The sequence below is a fragment of the Bos mutus genome, chromosome 8 (assembly GCF_027580195.1).
Source record: "Bos mutus isolate GX-2022 chromosome 8, NWIPB_WYAK_1.1, whole genome shotgun sequence".
Lineage (NCBI taxonomy): Eukaryota > Metazoa > Chordata > Mammalia > Artiodactyla > Bovidae > Bos > Bos mutus.
Genome location: NC_091624.1, coordinates 46,007,996 through 46,029,913, shown reverse-complemented (window position 1 = coordinate 46,029,913; position 21,918 = coordinate 46,007,996). Strand labels below are relative to the sequence as shown.

The 21,918-nt window shown below is 49.7% G+C and overlaps 2 protein-coding genes across 6 annotated transcripts in view; one reads left to right on the top strand and one right to left on the bottom strand.

Moving 5' to 3' along the window:
- ENTPD4 (ectonucleoside triphosphate diphosphohydrolase 4) overlaps positions 1-1,038 on the bottom strand; it is a 120,398-nt gene extending 119,360 nt beyond the window's left edge. Inside the window, exon 1 of the mRNA XM_070375532.1 lies at positions 861-1,038. The gene's annotated coding sequence lies outside the window, so the exon portion shown is untranslated. The remainder of the gene's footprint in view (positions 1-860) is intronic.
- SLC25A37 (solute carrier family 25 member 37) overlaps positions 108-21,918 on the top strand; it is a 47,556-nt gene continuing 25,745 nt past the window's right edge. For 2 of the 5 annotated variants that reach the window (XM_070375536.1, XM_070375537.1), the window contains exon 1: positions 1,206-1,555. Coding sequence is in view for 3 of the 5 variants with exons in the window: in XM_005899027.3 (XP_005899089.1) it covers positions 244-453 (210 nt within the window). In the remaining 2 variants the exon portion in view is untranslated. Of the gene's footprint in view, positions 454-1,205; positions 1,556-1,613; positions 1,733-3,085; positions 3,109-21,918 lie in introns of those variants that run through there. The other 3 variants (XM_005899027.3, XM_070375534.1, XM_070375535.1) reach the window with 3 other exon arrangements.

Sequence of the window (21,918 nt, the reverse complement as noted above, 5' to 3'; positions counted from 1 at the left end):
GGACAGTTACGTCACACAGGGAGGCGGGTCCCCACTATCCTGCACACCAATGGCGCGGCCGCAGCCCGTCTCTTCATTTTCAGTGATTGGTGTCTCGGGCCCCTCTGCTCCACCCCAGCCCGCCATGGCGTCAGGCCCCGCAGCACCGGGGAGGTGGTTCCCACTTTAAAGAAGTGAAGTTTTTCGCCCCCTCCCCCGCCCCGCCCGCCTCCTGCAGCCTCCCGCGCCGCGCGGAGCCGGCGAATGGAGCTACGCCGCGGCGGCGTAGGGAGCCAGGCTAGGGCGCGCAGGATGGATGGGGACAGCCGAGATGGCGGCGGCGGCTGCAAGGACGCTGGGTCGGAGGACTATGAGAACCTGCCGACCAGCGCCTCCTTATCCACCCACATGACAGCCGGAGCGATGGCCGGGATCCTGGAGCACTCGGTCATGTACCCGGTAGACTCAGTGAAGGTGAGGCGCCAGGAGACTTTAGAGAACGGGCGAGCGCACGCGTGTGCTTATGCATCCCGCGCCGGAGCCGCCTGGAAGCAGCCCTCCGCAACCGCGCTCTCCTTAGCGCCGCGGCGCCCCCCGGATCTCCTGGGTCCCACCGGGAGCTGGCGCGCGCAGCCGGGGCGCCTGGGAGTGCGCCGCGTAGCTCCTTCCGCTGTGCGCTTGGGCCCCCGGGGGCAACCCCCCCCTCCCGCGCCCACGAGGGTGCCCCAGCCGGCGCCCCGCTTCGCCGCTCCCGCCGAGTTCCAGGCCCAGGCTGCTGGCGGCGCTGCCGCCGGCGAGGAGAAGGCGAGAGCACCGCTGGCCTCGGCGGTGGCGGCGGGGCTCCAGACGGAGCCGGCCGGTATGGCTTTGAGCAGTCTTACCACGTCTGGCCACGCGATCGGAGGGTTTGCGGTCCCGGCTGGTCGCGGCTCCCACTGGCGCGCTCGGTGTCCGAGCCGCGGCGAGTGGCGTCAGCTGGCCGCTGCCGGGTGATCGGGGCTCCCGCACACGTGCGCCGTCCCCGAGGGGCTCGCCGCCGGGAGCGCTAACCATAGTCGCGCCGAGAAACGTGGCCCCGACCCGGCTGGCCCGGCCGCCCGCCCTTTGGCAGCCGAGCAGCTGAGAGGCAGTGAGATTTACAGTGACATTTGCCTTCTCATTTTGTTGTAGGGAGGCGGGCAGGCAGGGAGAGCGCGTGCTACGTAGCCTTTCTTATGGGTTGTGTAATAGCCGTTCAGTTTGCCCCGCGCTTCCCGGGTAGTTTTAAATGCATTGCTGTCAGGAGGTAGCTTTAACCAGGCGGATTTTTGCCTGAGCTGCACTAAGTCAGCTTGTTCAGGATACAGAATGGCCAGAGGATAGATAGAGTGCTACGGGGAAGTAATACTATTATTGATACATTGCAGTTCTGTAGGCAGAACTCATCTAATTCGTACAGTAGCCGTGGGAATTAACATGAAGAAACTGAGGCACAGAGCGGTGAACGGGATTAGCCTGCCAGGGCTCATCATGCACCACGGGTATCCGCCGACTCCAGCCCCGGTGTGCTTCGGAGATTTGGGGACTTCTCTAGGTGGTGAGTTCCCCAACTAGCGTCTGTATCTTGTTTCTGATGCTGGCCCCACATGAGCGGTGGGAAGGCCAGAATGTCTAATGCAGAGGGTTTTCCTTGCTCTGAGCAGTTCTTAGAGCTGGCAGTCAGTGGCTGAACAGACACCAATCCAGAGAGAAGGCCATGGGCATTCACATTAAGGTGAGCCCCAAGTCTTATGTTGTGCTGCTGGGTCTTAGTCATCACCCCTCTGCTCTCCGGCATGCCAGAGGGAGATTAAAGGAACCGTCCTTGCCTGCCAGGGTTATGGAGGCCACAAGGAGATTTTTTCTCTTAGGTTTTCAAAGTCACTCCAAGAAAGACCGTGGACGGACACCAGGTGGCATTTGTATAGGAAATAATCCTTCACATGTAATAAAAAGTCCCCATATTTGAAGTTGTTGTCTCAAGTGCCTTGGACAGAGTGTGGGAAGGTTAGGAGCTGGGAGATGTCATTTGAGCAGGCATGAGCCGTCAAAGAACTAGACCACTTCTGAGGCTCTTGACCTCTGCTGTGAGTTTGGTTCAAGGCATCATTGGAGCTTGTTTTTAGGGTTAGTTATGCCTTTTGACCTCCCTATGACACTCTTGGGTGCGTGCTAAGTCGCTCAGTCGTGTCTGACTGTTTTGCGACACTATGGACTGTAACCCATCAGGCTCCTTTGCCTATGGGTTCTCTAGGCAAGAGTGCTGGAGTGGGCTTCTACTCCCTTTTCCAGGGCATCTTCCTGACCCCAGGGATCTGGATCTCTTGGATCTCCTCCATGGCAGGTGGATTCTTTACTGCTGAGCCACTGGGGAAGCCCCTTACAAGGGGTTAGTTGCATGTGTTTGAATTGTGTGATCTGTGTTTAGTTTCTTCCCTGCCCCTCCTTCTGCTCTCTAGGTGTTGGTATGTTTTGATCCACTTGTCACTATGTACTTAGTATTGCTTTCTGTAGCAGTTTTCACTTGTGGACGGGTTAATGTCATGTGTGTGGTCCTGGGCTGTCATTTTGTGGAACTTGACTGTAAAATGAAGGTTTGGGGAACCTTCCCTGGTGGTCCAGTGGTTAACTGCGCTTCTGACATAGGGGGCACGAGTTCGATCCCTGGTCTGCGAACTAAGATCCCACGTGCTGTGTGGTGCAGCCAAAAAATAAAATAAAATTTTAAAAATAATAAAATACAGGTTTGGGTTAGCTAACCAGGAACAATTTCTAGATTCTCGGATTATAATCCTGGCTCTGAATAAAGACCCTTGGGGGTTCTGGTTTTGAGCATCCCGGTTTGGCTTTAAAGTACCTCTTGGTGGTTTTTTTTTTTTTTTTTTTACAGTTTCTTTGGATTACTCTTTTCATTTTGCAGTGGGGCTAAAAAGCACAGAGAGAGTTAAGTGGCATGAGCCCCGCTGTGTGACCCCAGCAAGGCTGCGATGGAGGTATGCTGAAACCAACACAAGTGTCGATGTCCAACATGAGATGTCAGGGGCCAAGGAAATGCTCCACTTGGGGAGACCTTCACTGTGTTCTTCTTAAATAACAGGGATGGTGGAGACTGTGAGTAACTGAGTCAGGAGCCCTGGGTTGGGGTTCAAGCCCAGCCCCTAACTTGCTTCATTCTTTAGGCACTGTTCTGTCACTAGGAAAATGGGGACTATGGACCAGTTAATATTTCCTATTTTTCACCTGTCCTCCTTTCTACGAACACAGAATACTCATTGTCCTCTTTTTATGTTACTTGCAATTTGAAATAATTAATTACACTTGAAGCCCAATCAATGTAAATTGTATCTTGAGAGGAAAAAAAAGGTTTTGTTTTGTTTTTGTATTTTATAAGGCACACATTTTTAACCTTGATCTTGTAAAGTTCAGTGAGCGTGTTGGATGGGCCTGTGTTTTCCAGTTTTTCTCTCCTTTTTGGTGTGTGGACCATGGTGCTCAGGACTGGTCACTTTGATTTCTGAGCCCAGCAAGCTGCTCTGTTGTGTCTTAAGTGTGGAAAGTCAGCCTGGCTAATGCTTCACATTGTAATATTGCATATACTTTTCTGTGAAATCCCCTCCACCCAATGTCACCTTAATGACTTGCATTTTTCAAAGGGTGGTGACCATTAGTGGGAGAAACATTCTTAAAAAGCCAGGTTGGTGAGAGTACAAAATATTAAATAGAAGCATGTGTGGCATGCGGTAAGAAGTACTGTTGCTCTGTGACAGTCTGGGTTGTGTGTATGTGTGTTCCCTGAGTGGCTGTGCAAAATGTACCTCTGGCTAGGCCAAAAAGTCTGAGAAAACACTGAACCTCATCATCACTAACACCTCTCAAGTTCCAGCAGTCAACAGCCTGTGATTCTTAAGTGGGGATTTAGAAGACTTTTGGCAACTTTCCTCCTCCTTTCTGTGTCTTCCTCTCTCCCTTGGCCCCACGGTAGTGGCATATGACTGCTTACTCATCTGTAAAGGGACAGGCTGCCAGGACCTCGCAGTGGTCCCAAGGGAGGGAGCGAGGGGACCCTGTAGGGCTGTCACCCAGAGGTCGCCATGACTTGTTGCATTCCAGCTGGGGCTTTGCAGCAGCTCTGCCATACGCCTCTCCCCCTGGTGCTCCAGAGGGGCCAGTGGTGTGGTCGCCTAGACCAGCACTTAGGGTGGACGTGAGAGCCCCTGGTCCGGAGCGCTCAGGACTGTGGGGAGAATGCCAGGTGGGTGGAGGAGGAAATTCCAACCAGATTAGGCACACCGCTCTCCGACCATGCCCTGCGTCCTGCGGTGGCGAAAGCAAGGGCAGAAGGAAACAGGAAAGATTTGAAGCAAGAGAACTTCCGCTGACCCTTCTCTTGCTTTGCTTGTCAGGGAAACGCAGTCCCTTTAAGCTCTGCTGGGGGAAGCCCTCCTGCCCCGCTAGGGTGCAGCCGGATGGCAGGGCACTGACAGCCGGCCGAGCTGGTTGAGTCTAAGCCTTCTCTCTAGGAGCTGGTGGGTGCTGAGCCAGTTGGAAGCCTTGCTTGGCCTCGGGGGTTTCTGTCCCTGGCAGTGCTGAGCTCCGAGGAGCAGCAGCAGCGAGGCGGGCAGGTGCCAGGCAGCTCAGTGTTCCTCCACCTCTGGCTTTCCTCATCTTGGTCTCCGCAGTGCCAAGCAGACTGCTAGGGCCCTCAGTATGGGACGGGGTGACGAAGGCAGCTGCCAGCGTCCCTCCCTCCCACCCTCTCCAGTGCTTTCAAAACCACATACAGCCCAGGAGATGCCACTCCGCTTCGAAAGAGTGTGAAATCCCAAGTTGCTCTCGTTTTTTGCGACAAAAGTTCAGTGATTTTTCAGTCTCCTTCCGATCCTGCCCTTCCCTTCTTCGCCATCCTCCTTCAGTGGGAAGGAGCACTTTTCTCTAAGGTGGATCTGGGAGTGGCATGGAGTCCAGCGAGGAATTCTTTTTGAACTTCTGTACTGTTGTTTGTTTCATGAATGCCCAGGCCACGTGCTGATGCCCAGGCCTGGGGTCTCTTGGAGGAGTGGGGGCAGGGATCTGGTCCCAGAGACAGCGCTCGGCCCCCACGTGGCCCCTTTCCTGCCTGCCGCTGGCCCCCTCTGTCCGGAAATGGGGGAGGGCAAGGCCAGGGCAGAGGGCTTGGAGGGTAGCCCCTGAGATTACAGCGGGCAGCCAAGGCGACCTCAGATCTTCAATAGGGGAAGGCACTGGGGCTAACTTGGAGGGGGAGTTCAATTACATTTTTCAAATCACGCCTTGGGGTGCACAAGGGGTAGGGGGCGTGCCCTTGAGGTAGAGGGCTTGTCACATAAGGCAGAGGGTGTCGCTCTGTGGAGTGGGCATCCTATGCCTTTCCTGGTTGCCCCTGGGCACGTTTTAGCCACTGTGGCCCTTTCATTGATTAGGGCCTTTGTCCCCTCGATCTTTGGGGTGGTGATCAGTCTCCAAACTCGAGTCCTGCTTTCCTTTGTTTACAGGCTTGGGGTCTGGACCCCTCTGGCGTTCCCTGATGCCCTGGATGAACTGGTTTGCTTGTGTTCAAGGAAACCTTTGGCGGTCTCTCTTGAACCCCCGAACTTTCTGGCTTTTTTCCTGTGTCCCCTGGGTCCCCAAGCTTTCCTGCCCAGAGAGTTTTCTTTTTGTTTTAAATCTTCCTTGTGAGTTCTGCTTGGCCCAAAGCCTGCCCTCCTCTCCCAGTCAACACCTTGGAATGTTTACTGTCACCATTTTTCATAGGAAGCTTCCTCCAATCACTTTAACTGCAAGTGAAAGTGAAAGTGAAATCGCTCAGCTGTGTCTGACTCTTTGCAACCCCATGGACTGTAGCCTGCCAGGTTCAACTGTCCATGGGATTTTCCAGGCAAGAATACTGGAGTGAGTTGCCATTTCCTTCTCCAGGAGATCTTCCTGACCCAGGGATTGAACCCAGGTCTCCTGCATTGTAGGCAGACGCTTTACCGTCTGAGCCACCAGGGAAGTCTCAGATGTGCCCTCAGACTCCTTCTGAGCCTGAATTCTCACCGGCAGAGAACTGGCTTGGGGTAGTTCAGATCCCAGGCTTTTGACTTACCGGTTGGGTGGGACACTTAGCTTTTCGGAGTTCTGGTAGTTTCCTTATTTATGAAATGCAGAAGCTAATTTCCTTCCTGCTTTCTCTTTCCTGAACCAACTTTCCCTGGCTTCCTTCTTTATTTTTCCCCTGGACCCTGTGAAAGTTCCTTGTAATTGACTCCTTTACATCTTCACTGAATGTTCCTTCCTCCTCCCTCTGCCGATAGACATCCAGCGCTTCTCCTGAGGCCTCTCCCTAATGCCTCTCAGGTAGAGATGATGCCCATTAGTTTAAATCAGGCACCTTGGGGCTGCGACCCTCCCACTGTTACTTGCTCACCCTATCAAGCTCTTCTTTCCCTTTGAGGCTCCTGCCCTCCACTTCCACCAGCATCTGTCCCTCTTCTCCCCTTGCTCACCCTATCAAGCTCTCCTTTCCCTTTGAGGCTCCTGCCATCCACTTCCACCAGCATCTGTCCCTCTTCTCCCTGTGTTACCACTCACCTTCTTCTCCACTGGGATGGCAGGGTGGGTAGAGGGAGGGACTCTTGATCCAGACTGTGGTCCTGCTTCCCACTTGGGTGTGACCTGGGGCAAATGTCTTCACCTCTCTGCCTGGTTTCTCCATTTATAAAAGAAGGAAAAAATGGTACTGATGTCCTGGGTATCTGTGAGGGTTAAGTCCTTACAGCGGTTATCATTACCTCCTGTGTAGGACTGTCCTCTGGGTGGGACCTTTCAGCTTCAGTACCATCATCATCAATGACAATGTGATCCAGCCACTTTCCTTCATCCTCTGGATGTTGACATCTGGCTCACAGACTGTTCGTCCATCCTGAATTCTATTATCATCCTGAGAGTGTTCCATTTTGGTCACCACTTGACTAACATCCAAATGCCTACATTCTTTTTTTCTTTTGCCTACTGCACAGTCTGTGGAACTTCCCCAACCAGGGATCAAACCCATGCCCCCTGCATTGGAAGCACAGACCACCAGGGAAGTCCCATATCCCTCTATTCTTTACGCCACTCAGGTTCATGGCTGTTACTTCTAAGGGCCTTGTCCTGGCCCTGAACCTTTCTGCCCCTGAAATCGTGCATTCAGACGTTTCGGAGTCTGGCCACAGCTTTCTCATGGTTACACTGTGTGAAGACTCTCGCCTCTTCTCTGTCTCATCTCATCGCATCCCTGGCTTCCTCATCCAGCCTGGCCCCCACAGCCCATCACTGCAGCCACTCTCCAGCCCATAGTTTCTTTGCCTTTGGATCTTCCTACACCTGCCTGCCCACATCTGATCCCCGACAACCCACTGCCCACAGGGAAGCCCAGCCCTTCAGGAGAAACCCTCACATTGTGTCCACTGCTGCCCTGTGTGCCAGGCGTTTGGGGCCCCAGCCTGGCCTTCCCTGTGCTCTGGTCAGTCGGCTTCCATCCTGCTCAGCAGCTGCTTCAGACCACCTTGCCTCTCAGACTCCCACCCTTCCACTTTTTTCAGCCTCAGTGTGGCATCTTGCTCTCTGTTCCTAGAGGAACCCGGACTCCATCAAATTCTTCCTCTAACTGTCCTTCCCACTAGCCTGCCAACCCCTGCCCCTTCTCCTATTGTAAAGTAAGAGGGTCCTTCCTTCTTCTAAGGAGAATCAGTGGGTGTAGCAACCAGTGATGTACACCTGGGTTTGAATCCTGGCTCTTCACCTGGGCCATCTTACTTGACCTCTCTAAGCTCAGTTTCCTTATCTACAGATTGGGAATATGAATCCCAAGACCCAGATTCTTTTTTACTGAAAAAGTGGGCATGACGTATGTAAAGCTTTTGCTGCAGTGTCTGGTGCCTAAGTTCTCAATAAAGGTCATGGTCATAGTTATTTTGGTCATCTGTCTCTTGAGTAACCCAGTTCCAGTATCTTGGCCTCTACCTCACCCCCACCTCCAGCCATTGGTTCCTTCTTAAGAGCATTTCTGAATCCATACTTGTCTCATCTTAAATAACAAACCAACCCCAGGCAGCTCACCTTGACCCGTGTGCCCCGAGAGTTTTTTCTCCTTAAAATAACATGTGTTGGGAAAGGATGGTTGACACTCAGTTTCTACCTTCTCCCCTTGTCACCTCCCCCTCCCCCCAGACCTCTGGCATTTTGCATCTGTTTAGTCACTGTCTCCTGCAGTTTGTTTAGATTCATGTCTACTGAGTTGGTGATGCTCTCTAACCATCTCATCCTCTGCTGCCCTCTTCTCCTTTTGCCATCAATCTTTCTCAACACCAGGGTCTTTTCCAGTGAGTCGGCTCTTCGTGTTAGGTGGCCAAAGGATTGGAGCTTCAGCTTCAGCATCAGTCCTTTCTGGTGAATATTCAGGGTTGATTTCCTTTGCACCCACCGCTCTGCTGAAACCCCACTAGGCTACCAGCGATTTCCTGGCTAATAAATTCAGCTACCCTTTTCCTGGTCCCTTTTGATGACAGGCAGCCTCCTGGTCTTCTTTTTGTCTCTCGGGACACATCTCTTTTTCTCCCTGGGTGCTGATAACTCACGGTTTGCACATCTGTGTCTCTGGTCGGGTCTGTCTGGGAGCTGGGTATCCTGTTGCCTTGGAGACATGTCCAGTTGGCTGCCTCAGTGTCCATCATGGACATCCTGCCCTCTCCTCTGGTCTTCCCTTTGGCCTGGGCCCCCTTCCTCAGAAGGCTGGGGATGGTCTTCAACATTTCCCCCATTTCTGCCCCTCTTCCCCTCTCCCCATATGCTTCCAAGACCTGTCCACTCCTGCATCTGTGATACTCCTTAAATCTGTTTTCTTCTCCCTCCTGCTGGTTCAGGGGACTCTGCCTCTGTCTCCTTTACATTGCAGGCTTCCCTGATCACAGAGTCACAATTGGATAAACCTGCCCTTTCTCTCCCCTCCTTTTTCGCTCTCACTTCCCTACTGCCCAGACCTGCTTTTCTCCACAGCATGTGTTACCCTGTAACCCACAATACCATTAACTTATATGTATTATTTACATAGTTTAGTGTTTTTTTCATAATTGTAATATGATCTCCATTGTTCACAGTCTGTCTTCCCTCATTCGAATGTCAGCTCTCAAAGGGCAGGAATTTTTGACTCCTTTGTTCTCTTGAGTGTTCCCTTTGCCAGAAATAGTTCCGGGCACATAGTAGGTGCTCAGTTAAGTATTTGTTGAATGAATGCCCACAAATCCTTCTTAGCTGATCTGCTCATCCCCAGTTTTCTCTCCTTAAACAGGGAAGAGTAATAATACTCATCCTACATACCTTTCAGATCTGCTTAATCAAGTCTTAGAAGAAAATGCAACCAGGTTTGCAGTGATCACAGTTTATAAAGCTTAAAGCTCTCTGCAGGTGCCAGGCTATGGTATTTATTATCAAATGAGGATCATGTTAAAGGGGCGGAGTTAGCTGATTGGAACTGAAAATCCAGCCTGTTCTCCATGGTGCAGCAGAGCCTGAGAGGGGCCTGAGGGGGTCGAGCGGCAGCCCCATTGTCTCAGTTCACTTCCAGTAGTGTCTCCACCTGACACCACATGGCTGTCCCCATTGCCTTCAGAATAAACCTGGACTACCTTGAGTGGCACGCTGAGGCCCAGACCCTCTTCCCCTCGGACTTATTCTCCAGAGACACGTAAAGGTTTTCTGTGACTCTTGGTTGAATGAATCAGTTGTTTTAAAGAGATGTGAGGTGGGGGTGGGGGAAGTGCTTTAAAACCTGCTATTAAACAAGTGCTGGTTTTTATTTTGTTTTGCTTAGCGTTGTTTGGGATCCCTACTGTCCTTGACCAGACAGAGACTCAGCCCCTTTGTCTGTCCGTTTTCTATGGTGGAACCCACAAGCCCCCGTTGAGGCTGTTTATTCATCTGGCCACCCACTTCATTCGTTGCACACTGACTGAGGGCCCTCCTTACCCAGGCAACCAAAATAAGTCCTGGCTCCTATTTCCAGAGCCTGCTCCCTGTAATTAGACCCTGAGCTTAGGTGATGAGACCGGCTTGCTTTGGGGAGAAGAATGACCCATCTTGATATTGACTTTCATATGGGTGCGAGGGCTGGGGTGGGTGAACTCAGAAGGGCTCAGGCTGCCATCTTGAAATTCTGGGGCCGGCAGGGCAGTGTCACTGGGGCTCTTTGCTGGGCCCTCTTGAGTTGGCTTCTTCCCCTCTGGGAAACAGTGGCCTTCAGTTGTACTGTGCCCCACCCCCCACCACACACACACATCCTCTTCCTCACCCCTGCAGTTGTTAGTCATTTTGGAAGCTGAAATTGGCTCCCAGAAGGTAACTTTGAGAACCACCACCCCCCACCCCGCCCAATAATCCCAGCCTGCCGGGAAGGGCCGTAGTCTGGTCACTAAGAAGTGTTTTGGTTTCACATTCGTGCTTTCTCTCTGAAGAGAAAACAAAACATGTTGAAATAGAGCGAAATCCCAGCAGCAGCTTGGTTGAAGCAAAAGTTGCATAACAGGTTTAGGAAATGTCTGGCCACCGTGGGTCAGGTGGAGGGACTGCCACTTCGTGTCCGTGAGAGGACGTCCTCCGGGGCCACCAGCTTCCGGATCCATCACACACAAAATCCTGTGAGCGACTGAGAAAGGCACTGTCCCCTGAGGTCTGGTGGCAGAGGCCCCTGATGGATCTCTCAGTGTGGCCTCGGCCTTTGTTCCCTGGAGATGCTGCTGTGGGCAGGCGTTGGGGAGGGGGGACGTGTGTGTCACACTTGTGCTGGTGTTGGGACCCCTGGAAAGCTGTGGAGGTGGGGGTGGAGGGGTCAGGCCCCATGAATTTAAGTCCCCATCCTGCCACTCATCTGCTTGGAAACCTGGATGAGTTATTTCTCTGGCTTGGTGTCTCTGTGTCTCATAGACTATTATTAGCCGCCTGGACTGACATCATCTGTTTACCTACTGGACGGGGCTGTTGAGTAGCTCAGGTGGGATCACGTTTGCCGGTGGCTTGTCTCAGTCGTGCCCACCTCTGTGTGACCCCATGGACTCTAGCCCACTAGCCTTCTCTGTCCACAGATTGTTCCTGGCAAGAATTTTGGAGTGAATAGCCATTTCCTCCTCCAGGGGATCTTCCTGACTCAGGGATCAAACCTGCGTCTCCTGCATTGCATTGCGTTGCATTATCCTCTGAGACACCAGGAAAGCCCAAACCTTGACAGGCCCCACTAGTGGCAGATCGTATCAGAGGTAATGTGCTGAAATAAGGGCCTTTCAGGTTAACAGCATGGGCCTGAGTCCAGACTGCCTGGCTGGTGCCTGGACAAATTGCTGAAACCTTTTTGTGCCTTATTTTTCTCATCTGTGAAATGGGAATAAAACACTACACACCTCATAGTGTGTTGCTATGAGAATGAATTATGCTACAACTAGAATGTTAAGAATAGTGTCAGTGGTAAGTGGTAAGCTCTCACTTTATATTAGCTATTATCATTTCTGAAAGTGTTATTACTTTTTTTAGACTGATTTTTTTTAATTCATTTTTTATTTGCATTGGATCTTAATTGAAGCACACGGGATCTTCGTTGCATCAGGCAGGATCTTTCGTTGCCGTGCATGGGCTCTCTAGTTGTGGCAGATGGGTTCAGTAGTTGTGGGACACATGGGCTTAGTTGCTCCACATGTGGAATCCTAATTCCCTGACCAGGGATCATACCCACGTCCCCTGCATTGCAAGGTGAATTCTTAACCACTGGACCACCCCAGAAAGTATTATTGCTTGAATGCTTGGTTATGCTTGTATGTTGCTGTTGTAACTCTATCTTGCATTATTTTCGTGTTGTTTTAACCTATATTCTGTCACTTGATCCTCTTAGCTCTCCTTTGAAGATAGGAAAAAGCACCCACAGTCTCTCATTTCATAAATGAGAAAACTAAGCTTCAGAACAATAACATGGCCTGGAACTTGTGCCTCTTTCTGCTGTACCAGCACTGAAGGTACTGGTACAGACCTTTATACCATTGACAAAGTATAAAGCTCTCTGCAGCTGCCAGGCCATGGTATTTATTACCAAACTGGGATCCTGTTAAAGGCAAGTTGAGGAAAGGAATCAGGTAGGAGCAAGCATGTGAAGTGCTGAGATGTAGACTCATGTTAATGATGGCAGAGCCCTTGAGCTGGGTTCTGAGAGGAGATTTTGGGGTTCCAGCTGCATTTTTGGGAGGGAGAAACTGGAGCTGAGGAAGCTCTGGCAAAAAGTCATAGTTTGGCATGGAACTTGGAGCTCTAACATATAGGTAGGAGTTCTTTGGTCACCTATTCCAATATGTAGGGCAAGGGGATGATCACAAATGGTTATTACCATAGGATATTTTTGGTTCTCTCTGGCTTCTTTCTCTGGAGCAAACTGCAGCTGCTATGGCACATTCTCATTTTAGCGGTGAGTCAAAGTTGGACTCAGTATAGTAACTTGATTTTGGATTAGCTTAAGGATTCCTTTCCAAAAGACAGCCTAAAAATGACCTATGGAAAGAGTACTACATCATAGCTCCTTGGTCTGCTAGGGTTGCAGTATTCTCATCTCAAATAGGGAAGAGTAACAATGCCCGCTGCACCTCCCTTTCAGTTCTACTTAATACATGTGGTAAGAAAATACAGCCTGTTTTGCAGTCAACAGACCTTTATACCATTTACAAAGTATAAAGCTCTCTGCAGGTGCCAGGCCGTGGTATTTATTATCAAACTGGGATCCTGTTAAAGGGGTAGGTTTAGCTAGTTGGAATGGAAAATACAGGCTCTGGTTCCGGCCACTGTAGGATTCGCTGCAGCTGCATGGCCTTGGGCACTTAGCCTCTCTTCTTACCTTCTGTGTCTCCCATCTGTTGAATAAAGACCAGGGTGGCCGTCTGCCGCCACCTCTTTCGCTGGGTAATCAGGAAGAGCCAATTATACTCTGGGGCATGCTCAGAAATACTTTTAAAATTGATGATGTCGGACCAGCGATGAGAGGCCTGCATACAACTACTGTGATTAAGGCCAGTGATTAAGGATTCCTCCAGAGAGTGGGGCCCCTCCCTTTCATCTCCATGGGGTTGTCACCTTAGAGGCTCCATTTCATTTTGCAGGTGAGTCTGTCCCCTTGAGTGGCTGGCGGGTGAGGCTGGGGACTGAGAAAGGTGGCCGATCATCCTGAAGCATGACTCTATCTGCTGATGCCCTTACCTGCCTTGGTCCCTTGCTGCTCTGTGTGCTCTGGTTACTCATGGCCACTGATCATTGAAAGGAAGAAGGGGAGGCGGTAGGGCACAGATGCCTTTGTCCTGGGGTCCCTGGTCCTCCTTTCCTCACACTGCCCACAGGGAGGGGGTTTTGCTGGCATGTTGCCTCGCCCTGGGCCTGGCAGATGGTGTGGAAGGTGGATGTGAGGGTGCGTGCTGGCAGCTGCAGGAAGCTTGCCAGCCAACTTGCTAGGAATGGAAACATGCAGGGCCCTGCCTCTGACTTGCAGTGGGGTGCTCTGCTCCCCTGGAATAGAGGCTGTATCCCATGGGTGTCCCAGGGCTGTCTCCAGCCTGAATTAGAGAAACAAGTGATTGCCTGATAATCAGATCTCAGAAGCCACACTGAAGAAATAGGGGGAAACCTTTCCAAGGGAAAGAAGATGCTGTTGTGTGTGTACATGAGTGCAAAAGTCTAAGGACGAACCCAAGGCGTGTCATGGACTGTAGAACCAGCTCTCTTTCCTTAGTCACTGTTTCCACCGCTTGTTTGCTAAGTGTTGGCTTGCATAAGCCTGATTCATGGAATTTCTCTACCGAGAAGGAGTTAAAAGCCATGTGTAAAAGTGCAGCATCATCCCCTAGTCTTCATTTTAATGAGAAAATTAATTCAGAACTGGGAACATGTGGGTGTGACTACATGTGCCAAGCACTGGAAGCCTGGAGGCTTCTTGCCTGTGAGGTCCATCCTCACAGAAGTCCCCTGTCTGCCAGGAGGACAGAGGTATCATTGAATCATTCCTGGAGGGGGGTGATGAGTCTCTTCTCACAGAAACCAAACCTTGTCAAGAGCGGTCAGGAAAAGGGCCCTGGAAGAAATAATATATCAACAGCTGTATCTAGACTGAAGGAGATATAGATGGTAGGACAGAACTGGACGATTCCCTCTCCCCTGGGATGTCACAGCCTGTCCCCAAGGTGCCTGGCCATCCCCAGGACACCTGTACCCTCCCCTGTCACTCTGCTTTTGGGTTTCTGCTCCGAGCCTTCTGCCCACAGAATTAGCCGAGAAAGTTTTTGTGTTTGGTGGGGGTGGTCACACCAGGGCCTGCCCCCATTCTGAAATTCCTTCTTCTTCCCTCCCCCCACATTCTGAATTTTAATTCACTGTTCGACCACCAAGTGACTGCTTGGCAGCATCCAGGGAGGCCCAGCCTCCCCCTGGTGGGAACTTTCCCTGCAGAGCTGAGGACCAGAGGAGTCAATAACACAGAGGAAGGGAGGAAAGCTGTCATGTCACAGGCATTTCTGCTCATAATCGGCTCCTAACTGATGGGTGACATGAGTGGCAAATGCCAGCTGGAGCAGTAGCCAGGCAAGTAGCTAAAAATTAAATACAGTCACATGATTTGGTGAGGTTTAGGGTTTGCCTGAGTAACCTTTTCAGGCCCAGATCACAGTTTAGATCACGAGAGAAATATGGCAAAGACAGAGGTTAATCTTGAGCCCCACATGGGGACCTGTGATGGATACTCAGATTCCTGCCTCATTCCTCGTCACTTCTTTTTAATGACATTTAAAATTTTTCTATTCATTTATTTTTGGCTTTGCTAAGTCTTCACTGCTGCATGGGCTTTTCTCTGGTCACGGCAAGTGGGGGCTGCTCTCTAATTGCAGTACTTGGGCTTCTCATTGCAATGGCTTCTCTTGTTGTGGAGCACAGGCCTTAGGCTCACAGGCTTCGGTAGTTGTGGCACACGGGCTCAGTATTTGTGGCCCCTGGGCGCTAGAGCACAGGCTCCGTAGTTATAGCGCAGTGGCTTAGTTGTTTCACTGCATGTGGAATCCTCTAGGACCAGGGATTGAACCTGCGTCTCCTGCATTGGCAGGCAGATTCTTTACTGCTGATCCACCAGGGTCGCCCCCTCCCTGTCACTTTTTAAAGGCAGCTGAATAGTTGGAAATTTTTTTTTCCTGCCCTCTCTTTTCTTTGAGTCCTTCTGTCTGTGGTGGATCCTTCTCTAAATGCAGAGAGTTCAGTTCCTGGGGCTTGTCCATACAGCTCCAGTGATTCTGATAAAGGCTGGAAGCTGCTGGCTCTTGAGGATTTTCCTTCTGGTGCCCGTATCAGTCCAGGTTAAGAGAGAAAAGCTGCTGGATCTCCCAGCTTCTAAAAACTGAGTCCTGTTTCTCCACAAGACCAGTCCTGTGACATGGGCAAGAACTGACCGACCCCAAGGCCAGCCTTCTCTTTCTTTGTCTGTGGATTTCCCTGGCATCTGACGTCTTTGTTACTAAAGCTGCTGGGTGTTTTGAAGGAGGACGTCGGTGGGCCTTTTTCAGTGTCGCTTAACAATGCCGAGCTGTTCCCCAGGAGAAACAGTTGGGGTACAAGCAAAAGTTGGATCTGCTGGACATTAAATCATAGAAGATGCCCTGCTGGAATAGGGGTTGTCAGTGAAAGGGTTAATAACCTAAAATGAGCAAGAGAGACTAGAGAACTCTCTTTTAGTGTAAGTGTGTTTAAAAACTGTTTTCCCTAGAATCTTGGCTTCTCAGACAGTCACTGAATTAATGAGTATATTTATGCCAGGAAGTGTGAAGCGTTAAATAAATTTATTTCGAAAATGACTGAAGATTTATAATGAGTCCTCAGAGCAGCAAGAATATCGGCTTCACTCAGTCAGACAGAGCAAGACAAATATCATATGATGTCACTTGTGGAATCTAAAAAAAATGTTACAGATGAACTTATTTACAAAACAGAAACAGACTCAATGACAAAGAAAGCAAATTTACAGTTACCAAAGGGGAAGGGGGATGGGGAAGGCATAAATTAGGAGTTTGGGATTAACAGATACACACTACTATATATAAAACAGATAAACAGCAGGAACCTACTGCATTGCACAGGAAACTATATTCAATACCATATAATAACCTATAATGGAAAAGAATCTGAAAAGGTATTTTATGTATGTATATGAATTATATATGAATCACTTTGCTATACACCTGAAATTAAATAGCATTGTAAATCAGCTATAATTCAATTTTAAAAAATACCTAAAGCAAGATGAAAAATACATTGATTAAAAAAGAAAGAAGGTCAGCTTTAGCAATTTTTCTTCGTAAAAACAACAGAATAATAATAAGGAATACATTGACAAGTTAGAGTGACTCCTAGTTCCTTCTTTGCCTCCAAGAAAGTCTTTTGAGGTTCAGAAGGAGGTAGAGAAGGAGTTGACACTGCAGTTTGTCACCGTGGGGTCTGTTATCCTTGGAGTTAGCGCTGTTCCCTCCACTGGCATCTGTGACTGATGCTTCCCCTGACCTGGTGTAAAAATTCTCACTTTAACCTTCCCTTGAATGTTTCTTCCAGGGTCTTTTGAGTTTTATGATAATCTAATCATAAGAAAATTTCTGAAATTCCCTTTCAGAACCTAAAAAAAACGAAAGTTAACTACAGAGCTGGGCTTTTACTAGAAGTGGCTTTTAAATTGAAAACAGATTTCTGATCCTCTCTGAGCAGCCAGAGTTGAAGGGACAGGAAGAACCTTTGCCAACCCAGAGCTTGAGTATGGAGGGCAGGGAATGAAAGGAAAAACACAGCAAAATGGATCCTTTCTTTGGAGACACACACAGAACATTTAATTTGCATTTTAGGGTGAGTTATAATTAGCTTGTGATAACCAGAAGCCCACCAGCCGAGTGACTCTTAGAAAGCATTTCAGTTGTCTGAGTCTCAGTTTGTTCATCTGTAAAATGGCAAAATGGAACTAAAACTATATGGTTTCTTAGGAAGCTTCTAGTTCTAAAAGTTCTGCTCTTTGTTTGCATGGGCTGTATAACTTTGGGCCCTGTCCTTTGATTTGGAATGTAAAGTATAGACTTAACAAGCACTTCAGCTTGAAGGAGGAAGCTAGGAAGACGACCTCCCCCACCCCGACACACACACACCCTGGAATTAAAAGAACTAGATGCCCAAATACTTTTGGGGGACCTTGTTTCCTAGAGTATCTGCCAAGAAATGGTAGTCTATTTAATTTACTTGAAACCTTTAACTGCAATACTAGAAGACTGTGAACTGTTCATTCAGACAATTCTAGAAATGCTGAATGGCCACAGTCCCACCCTGGAATCAAGGGGAGCCATGTAGCCGATGCTTCTGGAAGGCTCTGTTTATAGCTCTCTGACTCCTTCCTGCCTGGGCCATTTTATGAGCTCACTACCAGGAAGCTGAGTCATCGAGGGGTCAGCCGGCACGGCCATGGTCACCCAGCTTTGCCAGCAGCAAGGATGGGTGAGCCCAGACAGCTGGGGCATTTTGGGTGAACTTTGGTGGGAATGTCAGGATGAAGGGGCCACTCCTTACCTTGGAAGGCTTGCTGCCGCCACTCCCATCACGGTGACGGGAACACCATCACTCCCTGTGGCTTGTGTTCAGGTCAGAACCAAAGAGACTGAAACATTGCATAGAGGGTCAGCTGACTGTCTTCTTTTCAGGGCTCAGCACAGGCTGCGCTGTGCTCCTGGTACGCAGCGGGCTGCAGGGTCATCACCTTCCTCGGGGCCTCTGTTCACATCCCACCTGCCGCTACCTACATCCCGAGGTGGCCCCCTTCTTCTCCCATGCTTCTTTCTGCATGACTCCCCCAGGCTTCTGGTCACTGCTTCAAAGTTGCTTCTGGGACCCTCGAATCTAAACTCGGTCCCTGCCTTTGTTGTCACAGCATTTTTACCTTGTCCTTTACTTCAGGATGGTTTGTTGTTGTTCAGTTGCTCAGTTGTGTCTGACTCTTTGCAACCCCATGGACTGCAGCACTCTAGGCTTCCCTGTCCTTCCCTATCTCCTGGAGTTTGCTCAAACTCATGTCCATTGAGTCAATGATGTCATCCAACCATTTCATCCTCTGTCACCCCCTTAGTTTGTAACTTTTTATTTGTATGATTTTGGGTTTGCTCTTTCCCTCCCCTCCTGGACTATAACCTCCTTGAAGGCAGGGACTCTCTGCCTACCCCAAGCATCCCCAGCTCCCCTAGCAGCACACTGTTTGTTGTTGGGAGAATCTGTTGGTAGACTGACCCTGTTTTACCAACACAAGACTCCTGTGGTCTGGTCCCTCACTTTCATCCCCAGCACCCATTCATCTCTCCTCCCTTCTGGAAACACTTCTTGTCATTCGACTTTGGTTTAAATCATACACTTGAGCTCTGTTTCCAGGATGAGGGTTTTCATTGATAGGAAATCTCATCCAGGATCAAACGTTCTTGCCATTCTCTTCGGCATCCAGGGAAACAAAAATAGCTCCCCTCGAACTTAGAAAATCATTTGTCTGTGTAGAAAGTAGTACCTGCAAGTGGATTTTGGAGACTGAAAGGTGAGTGTCCAGAATGTTACCTTTGGCATCTTTCCTCTGAGACCTTTAGCACATCAAGCCTGGTGGTTCTGGTCTTTTGTCCTCTTTCTCTGTTATCATTTGGTAGGAAGGGTGTGTGAAGAAACCAGAGAACATCCCCTCCAGCTGTGACCTGGCCCTGCCTGCACGTAAATCATTCAGCCTTACGGAGCTGATTTGACAGCAGTGTTTGTGGGAAATCTGGCTTCAGTAACGTCTGGAAAATTTCCCTGCGGCCCGTCCTTAGCCCTCTGGTGTTCCCCTCAACTCTGGAGCTTGGCTCTCACGGGGCTCATATCCTGGGCTCTTATCCTGCGTGTTAGGCCCCAGAAAACATGAAATGTCTCGCTCCATGGGACATAGATGCTCAGCAAGCAGATGGCCGTTTGGGGAGGAGAGTGCATCCGGGCCTTAAAATGCCCGCTTTGTGAATGAAATACAGTGTACCTCAGAGCCCTCCTCCATTGATTATTATTATTGTTTATTTATTTTTGGCTGTGCTGGGCCTTGGTTGATGTGCAGGCTTTTCTCTAGTTGCGGTGAGCAGGGGCTACTCTCATTGCGGTGGCTTCTCTTGTTGCGGAGCACAGGCTCAATAGTTGTAGTCCACAGGCTTAGTTGCCCCGTGGCATGTGGGATCCTCCGGGACCAGGGATTGAACCCGTGTCTCCTGCACTGGCAGACAGATTCTTTACCACTGAGCCACCAGGGAAGTCCCTCAGTTCTTGAGTGTCTGTTGCAGTAAAGCACAGTGCTGGGGCACAGAGATCACAGCATCTGAGGCTGCCTCTCCCTTTGTGTTTCTCTCAGACTTTAATAGGAGGCAGGCATGCAGATACATCACCTGGTATAATTAGTAGTAGAGGAATGAGCAAGAGAAGGCTGGCGACAGGGTAGCCTTGAAAAGGCTTTTTTTTCCCTGTGGGTAATAGGCTAATCGTGAGGCTTCCTTTGGAAGGTGTGGTCTCTGTGGAAGGGTGTGGAAGCCGGTCTTGCAGAAGCTGGCAGGACCACTCTTGACTGGGGAACCGTGCATGGGGCTTGTGAGGTACCCGGCTCTCTGAGTCCGTCCAGGGTGGATCCGGGAGAGCTGTCACCCACAGCCCTGAGGGGGCCACCTCTGCTCCCTGGCTCTGAAGGCAGGGCAGGAATCACCTGCGTGGTCATCCAGTCTCTCTGATACAAATGAGTGGCTGGTTTTTGGCAGGTACTGCCACACTTGAACAGGTGGGATAGTGCTTCCTGGCATGATGGCCTTGGGCTGGGACAGGCCTGTGTGTACTGGACAGGGAAGTGCTGCATCATCCAGGCTGGGGGTCAGCCTGTGGAAAAGGGTGAGCATCCCAGCTCTGCATCTTAAGCCTTTCTATTGTGTGTGTGTGTTTAGTTGCTCAGTTGTGTCTGACTCTTTGCAACCCCATGGAGTGGAGCCCACCAGGCTCCTCTGTCCATGGGATTCTCCAGGCAAGAATACTGGAGTGGATTACCATGCCCTCCTCCAGGGGATCTTCCCAACCCAGAGATGGAACCCATGTCTCTGCATCTCCTCCATTGGCAGGCAGATTTTTCCCCACAGTGCCACCTGGGAAGCCCCAAAGCCTTTCTATCTTCCATCAAAGCTTCTGCCTTCGTTCCATCTTGGGTGGAATTTCCAGGTACTTCCTCAAGGCTGGGAATGTTACTGTGTCCATGGGGATTACATGGTGCATTTGAGACCCCTGACCACATTCACCAAACAGATAAACAAACCCCAAACTGCTCTCCCAGGTGTTCAAGGAAACCTCAGGGAACTATTGGATTGTGGCCAGACTTCAGACTGTGATTTCAGAAACGCATGTGGAGTGAGCTATTGATTAGATTGTTAGTGTTTAAAAATTGTGGTTATTAGAAAAATTATTTTAAATTTAAAAATGTCTTAAAATTTAAAAAGTTGTGGTTAAAATACACATAAAACTTGCCATCTTAGCCTTTTTTCAGTGTGCATTTCACTACTGTGGTATATCGACATTACTGTACAACCATCATCCCCATCCACCTCCAGAACTTTTCTCATCTTTGCAAACCGAAACTGTCCCCATTAAACAGCATCGCCTCATTGTCCCCAGCCCCCTGGCAACCACCATTCTCCTTTCTGTCACTTTGCATTTGACTATTCCGGATACCGCATCTAAGTGCAATCATACAGTGTTTGTCTTTTTGTGACCAGTTTATTTCACTTAGCATCATGTCTTTGAGGTTCATCTGTGTTGTAGCACTTGTCAGAATTTCTTTCCTTTTTGAGGCTGAATAGTATACCATTGCCGGAGAAGGCAATGGCACCCCACTCTAGCGTTCTTGCCTGGAGAATCCCATGGACAGGGGAGCCTGGTGGGCTGCCGTCCCTGGGGTCGCACAGAGTCGGACACGACTGAAGCGACTTAGCAGCAGCAGCAGCGGTGTACCATTGCATGGATAATATCACCTTTTGTTTATTCATTCATCCATGGACGGGCACTTGGGTTGCTTCCACTTTTTGGCTATTGTGAAGAATACCGCTGTGAACTTGGGTGTGTATATATATATATATGTCTTTGGGACTCAGCTTTCAGTTCTTCTGGATCTATACCCAGAGGTGGGATGACTGGATCATGTGGTAGTTTCTATTTTTAATTCTTTAAGGAACTTCCATACTGTTTTCCATAGAGGCTGCACCTTTTTACACTCCCACTGACAATGCACATGGGTTCTAATCTCTGCTGGAATTCTTTTTTTTTTTTTTTAATACAGCGTTTTAAATTTTTATTTGTCTATTTTTTTATTTTTGGCTGCTCTGGGTCTTCGGTGCGTTGTGTGAGCTTTCTCTAGTAGTGGCAAGGGGAGCTCCTCTTTGTTTTGGGGCACAGGCTCCTCATTGCGGTGGCTTCTCTTACTGCAGAGCATAGGGTGTTTGGGCTCAGTAGCTGTGTGCGTGCGCTTAGTTGCTTTGAGGCATGTGGAATCTTCCTGGACCAAGGATGGAACCTGTGTCTCCTCCACTGGCAGGTGGATTCTCCACTGTGTCACCAGGGAAGTCCAATACAAGGGTTTTTAAGCCGCGGTTCTATAGTATAGATGTATAGTATCTAACGTAGCGTACATTTACTGGTGGCTCAGTGGTAAAGAACCTGCCTGCCAATGCAGGAGATGTAAAAGATGCAGGTTCAGTCCCTGGGTCAGAAAGATCCCCTGGAGAAGAAAATGGTAACCCACTCCAGTATTCTTGCCTGGAAAACCCCACGGACAGAGGAGCT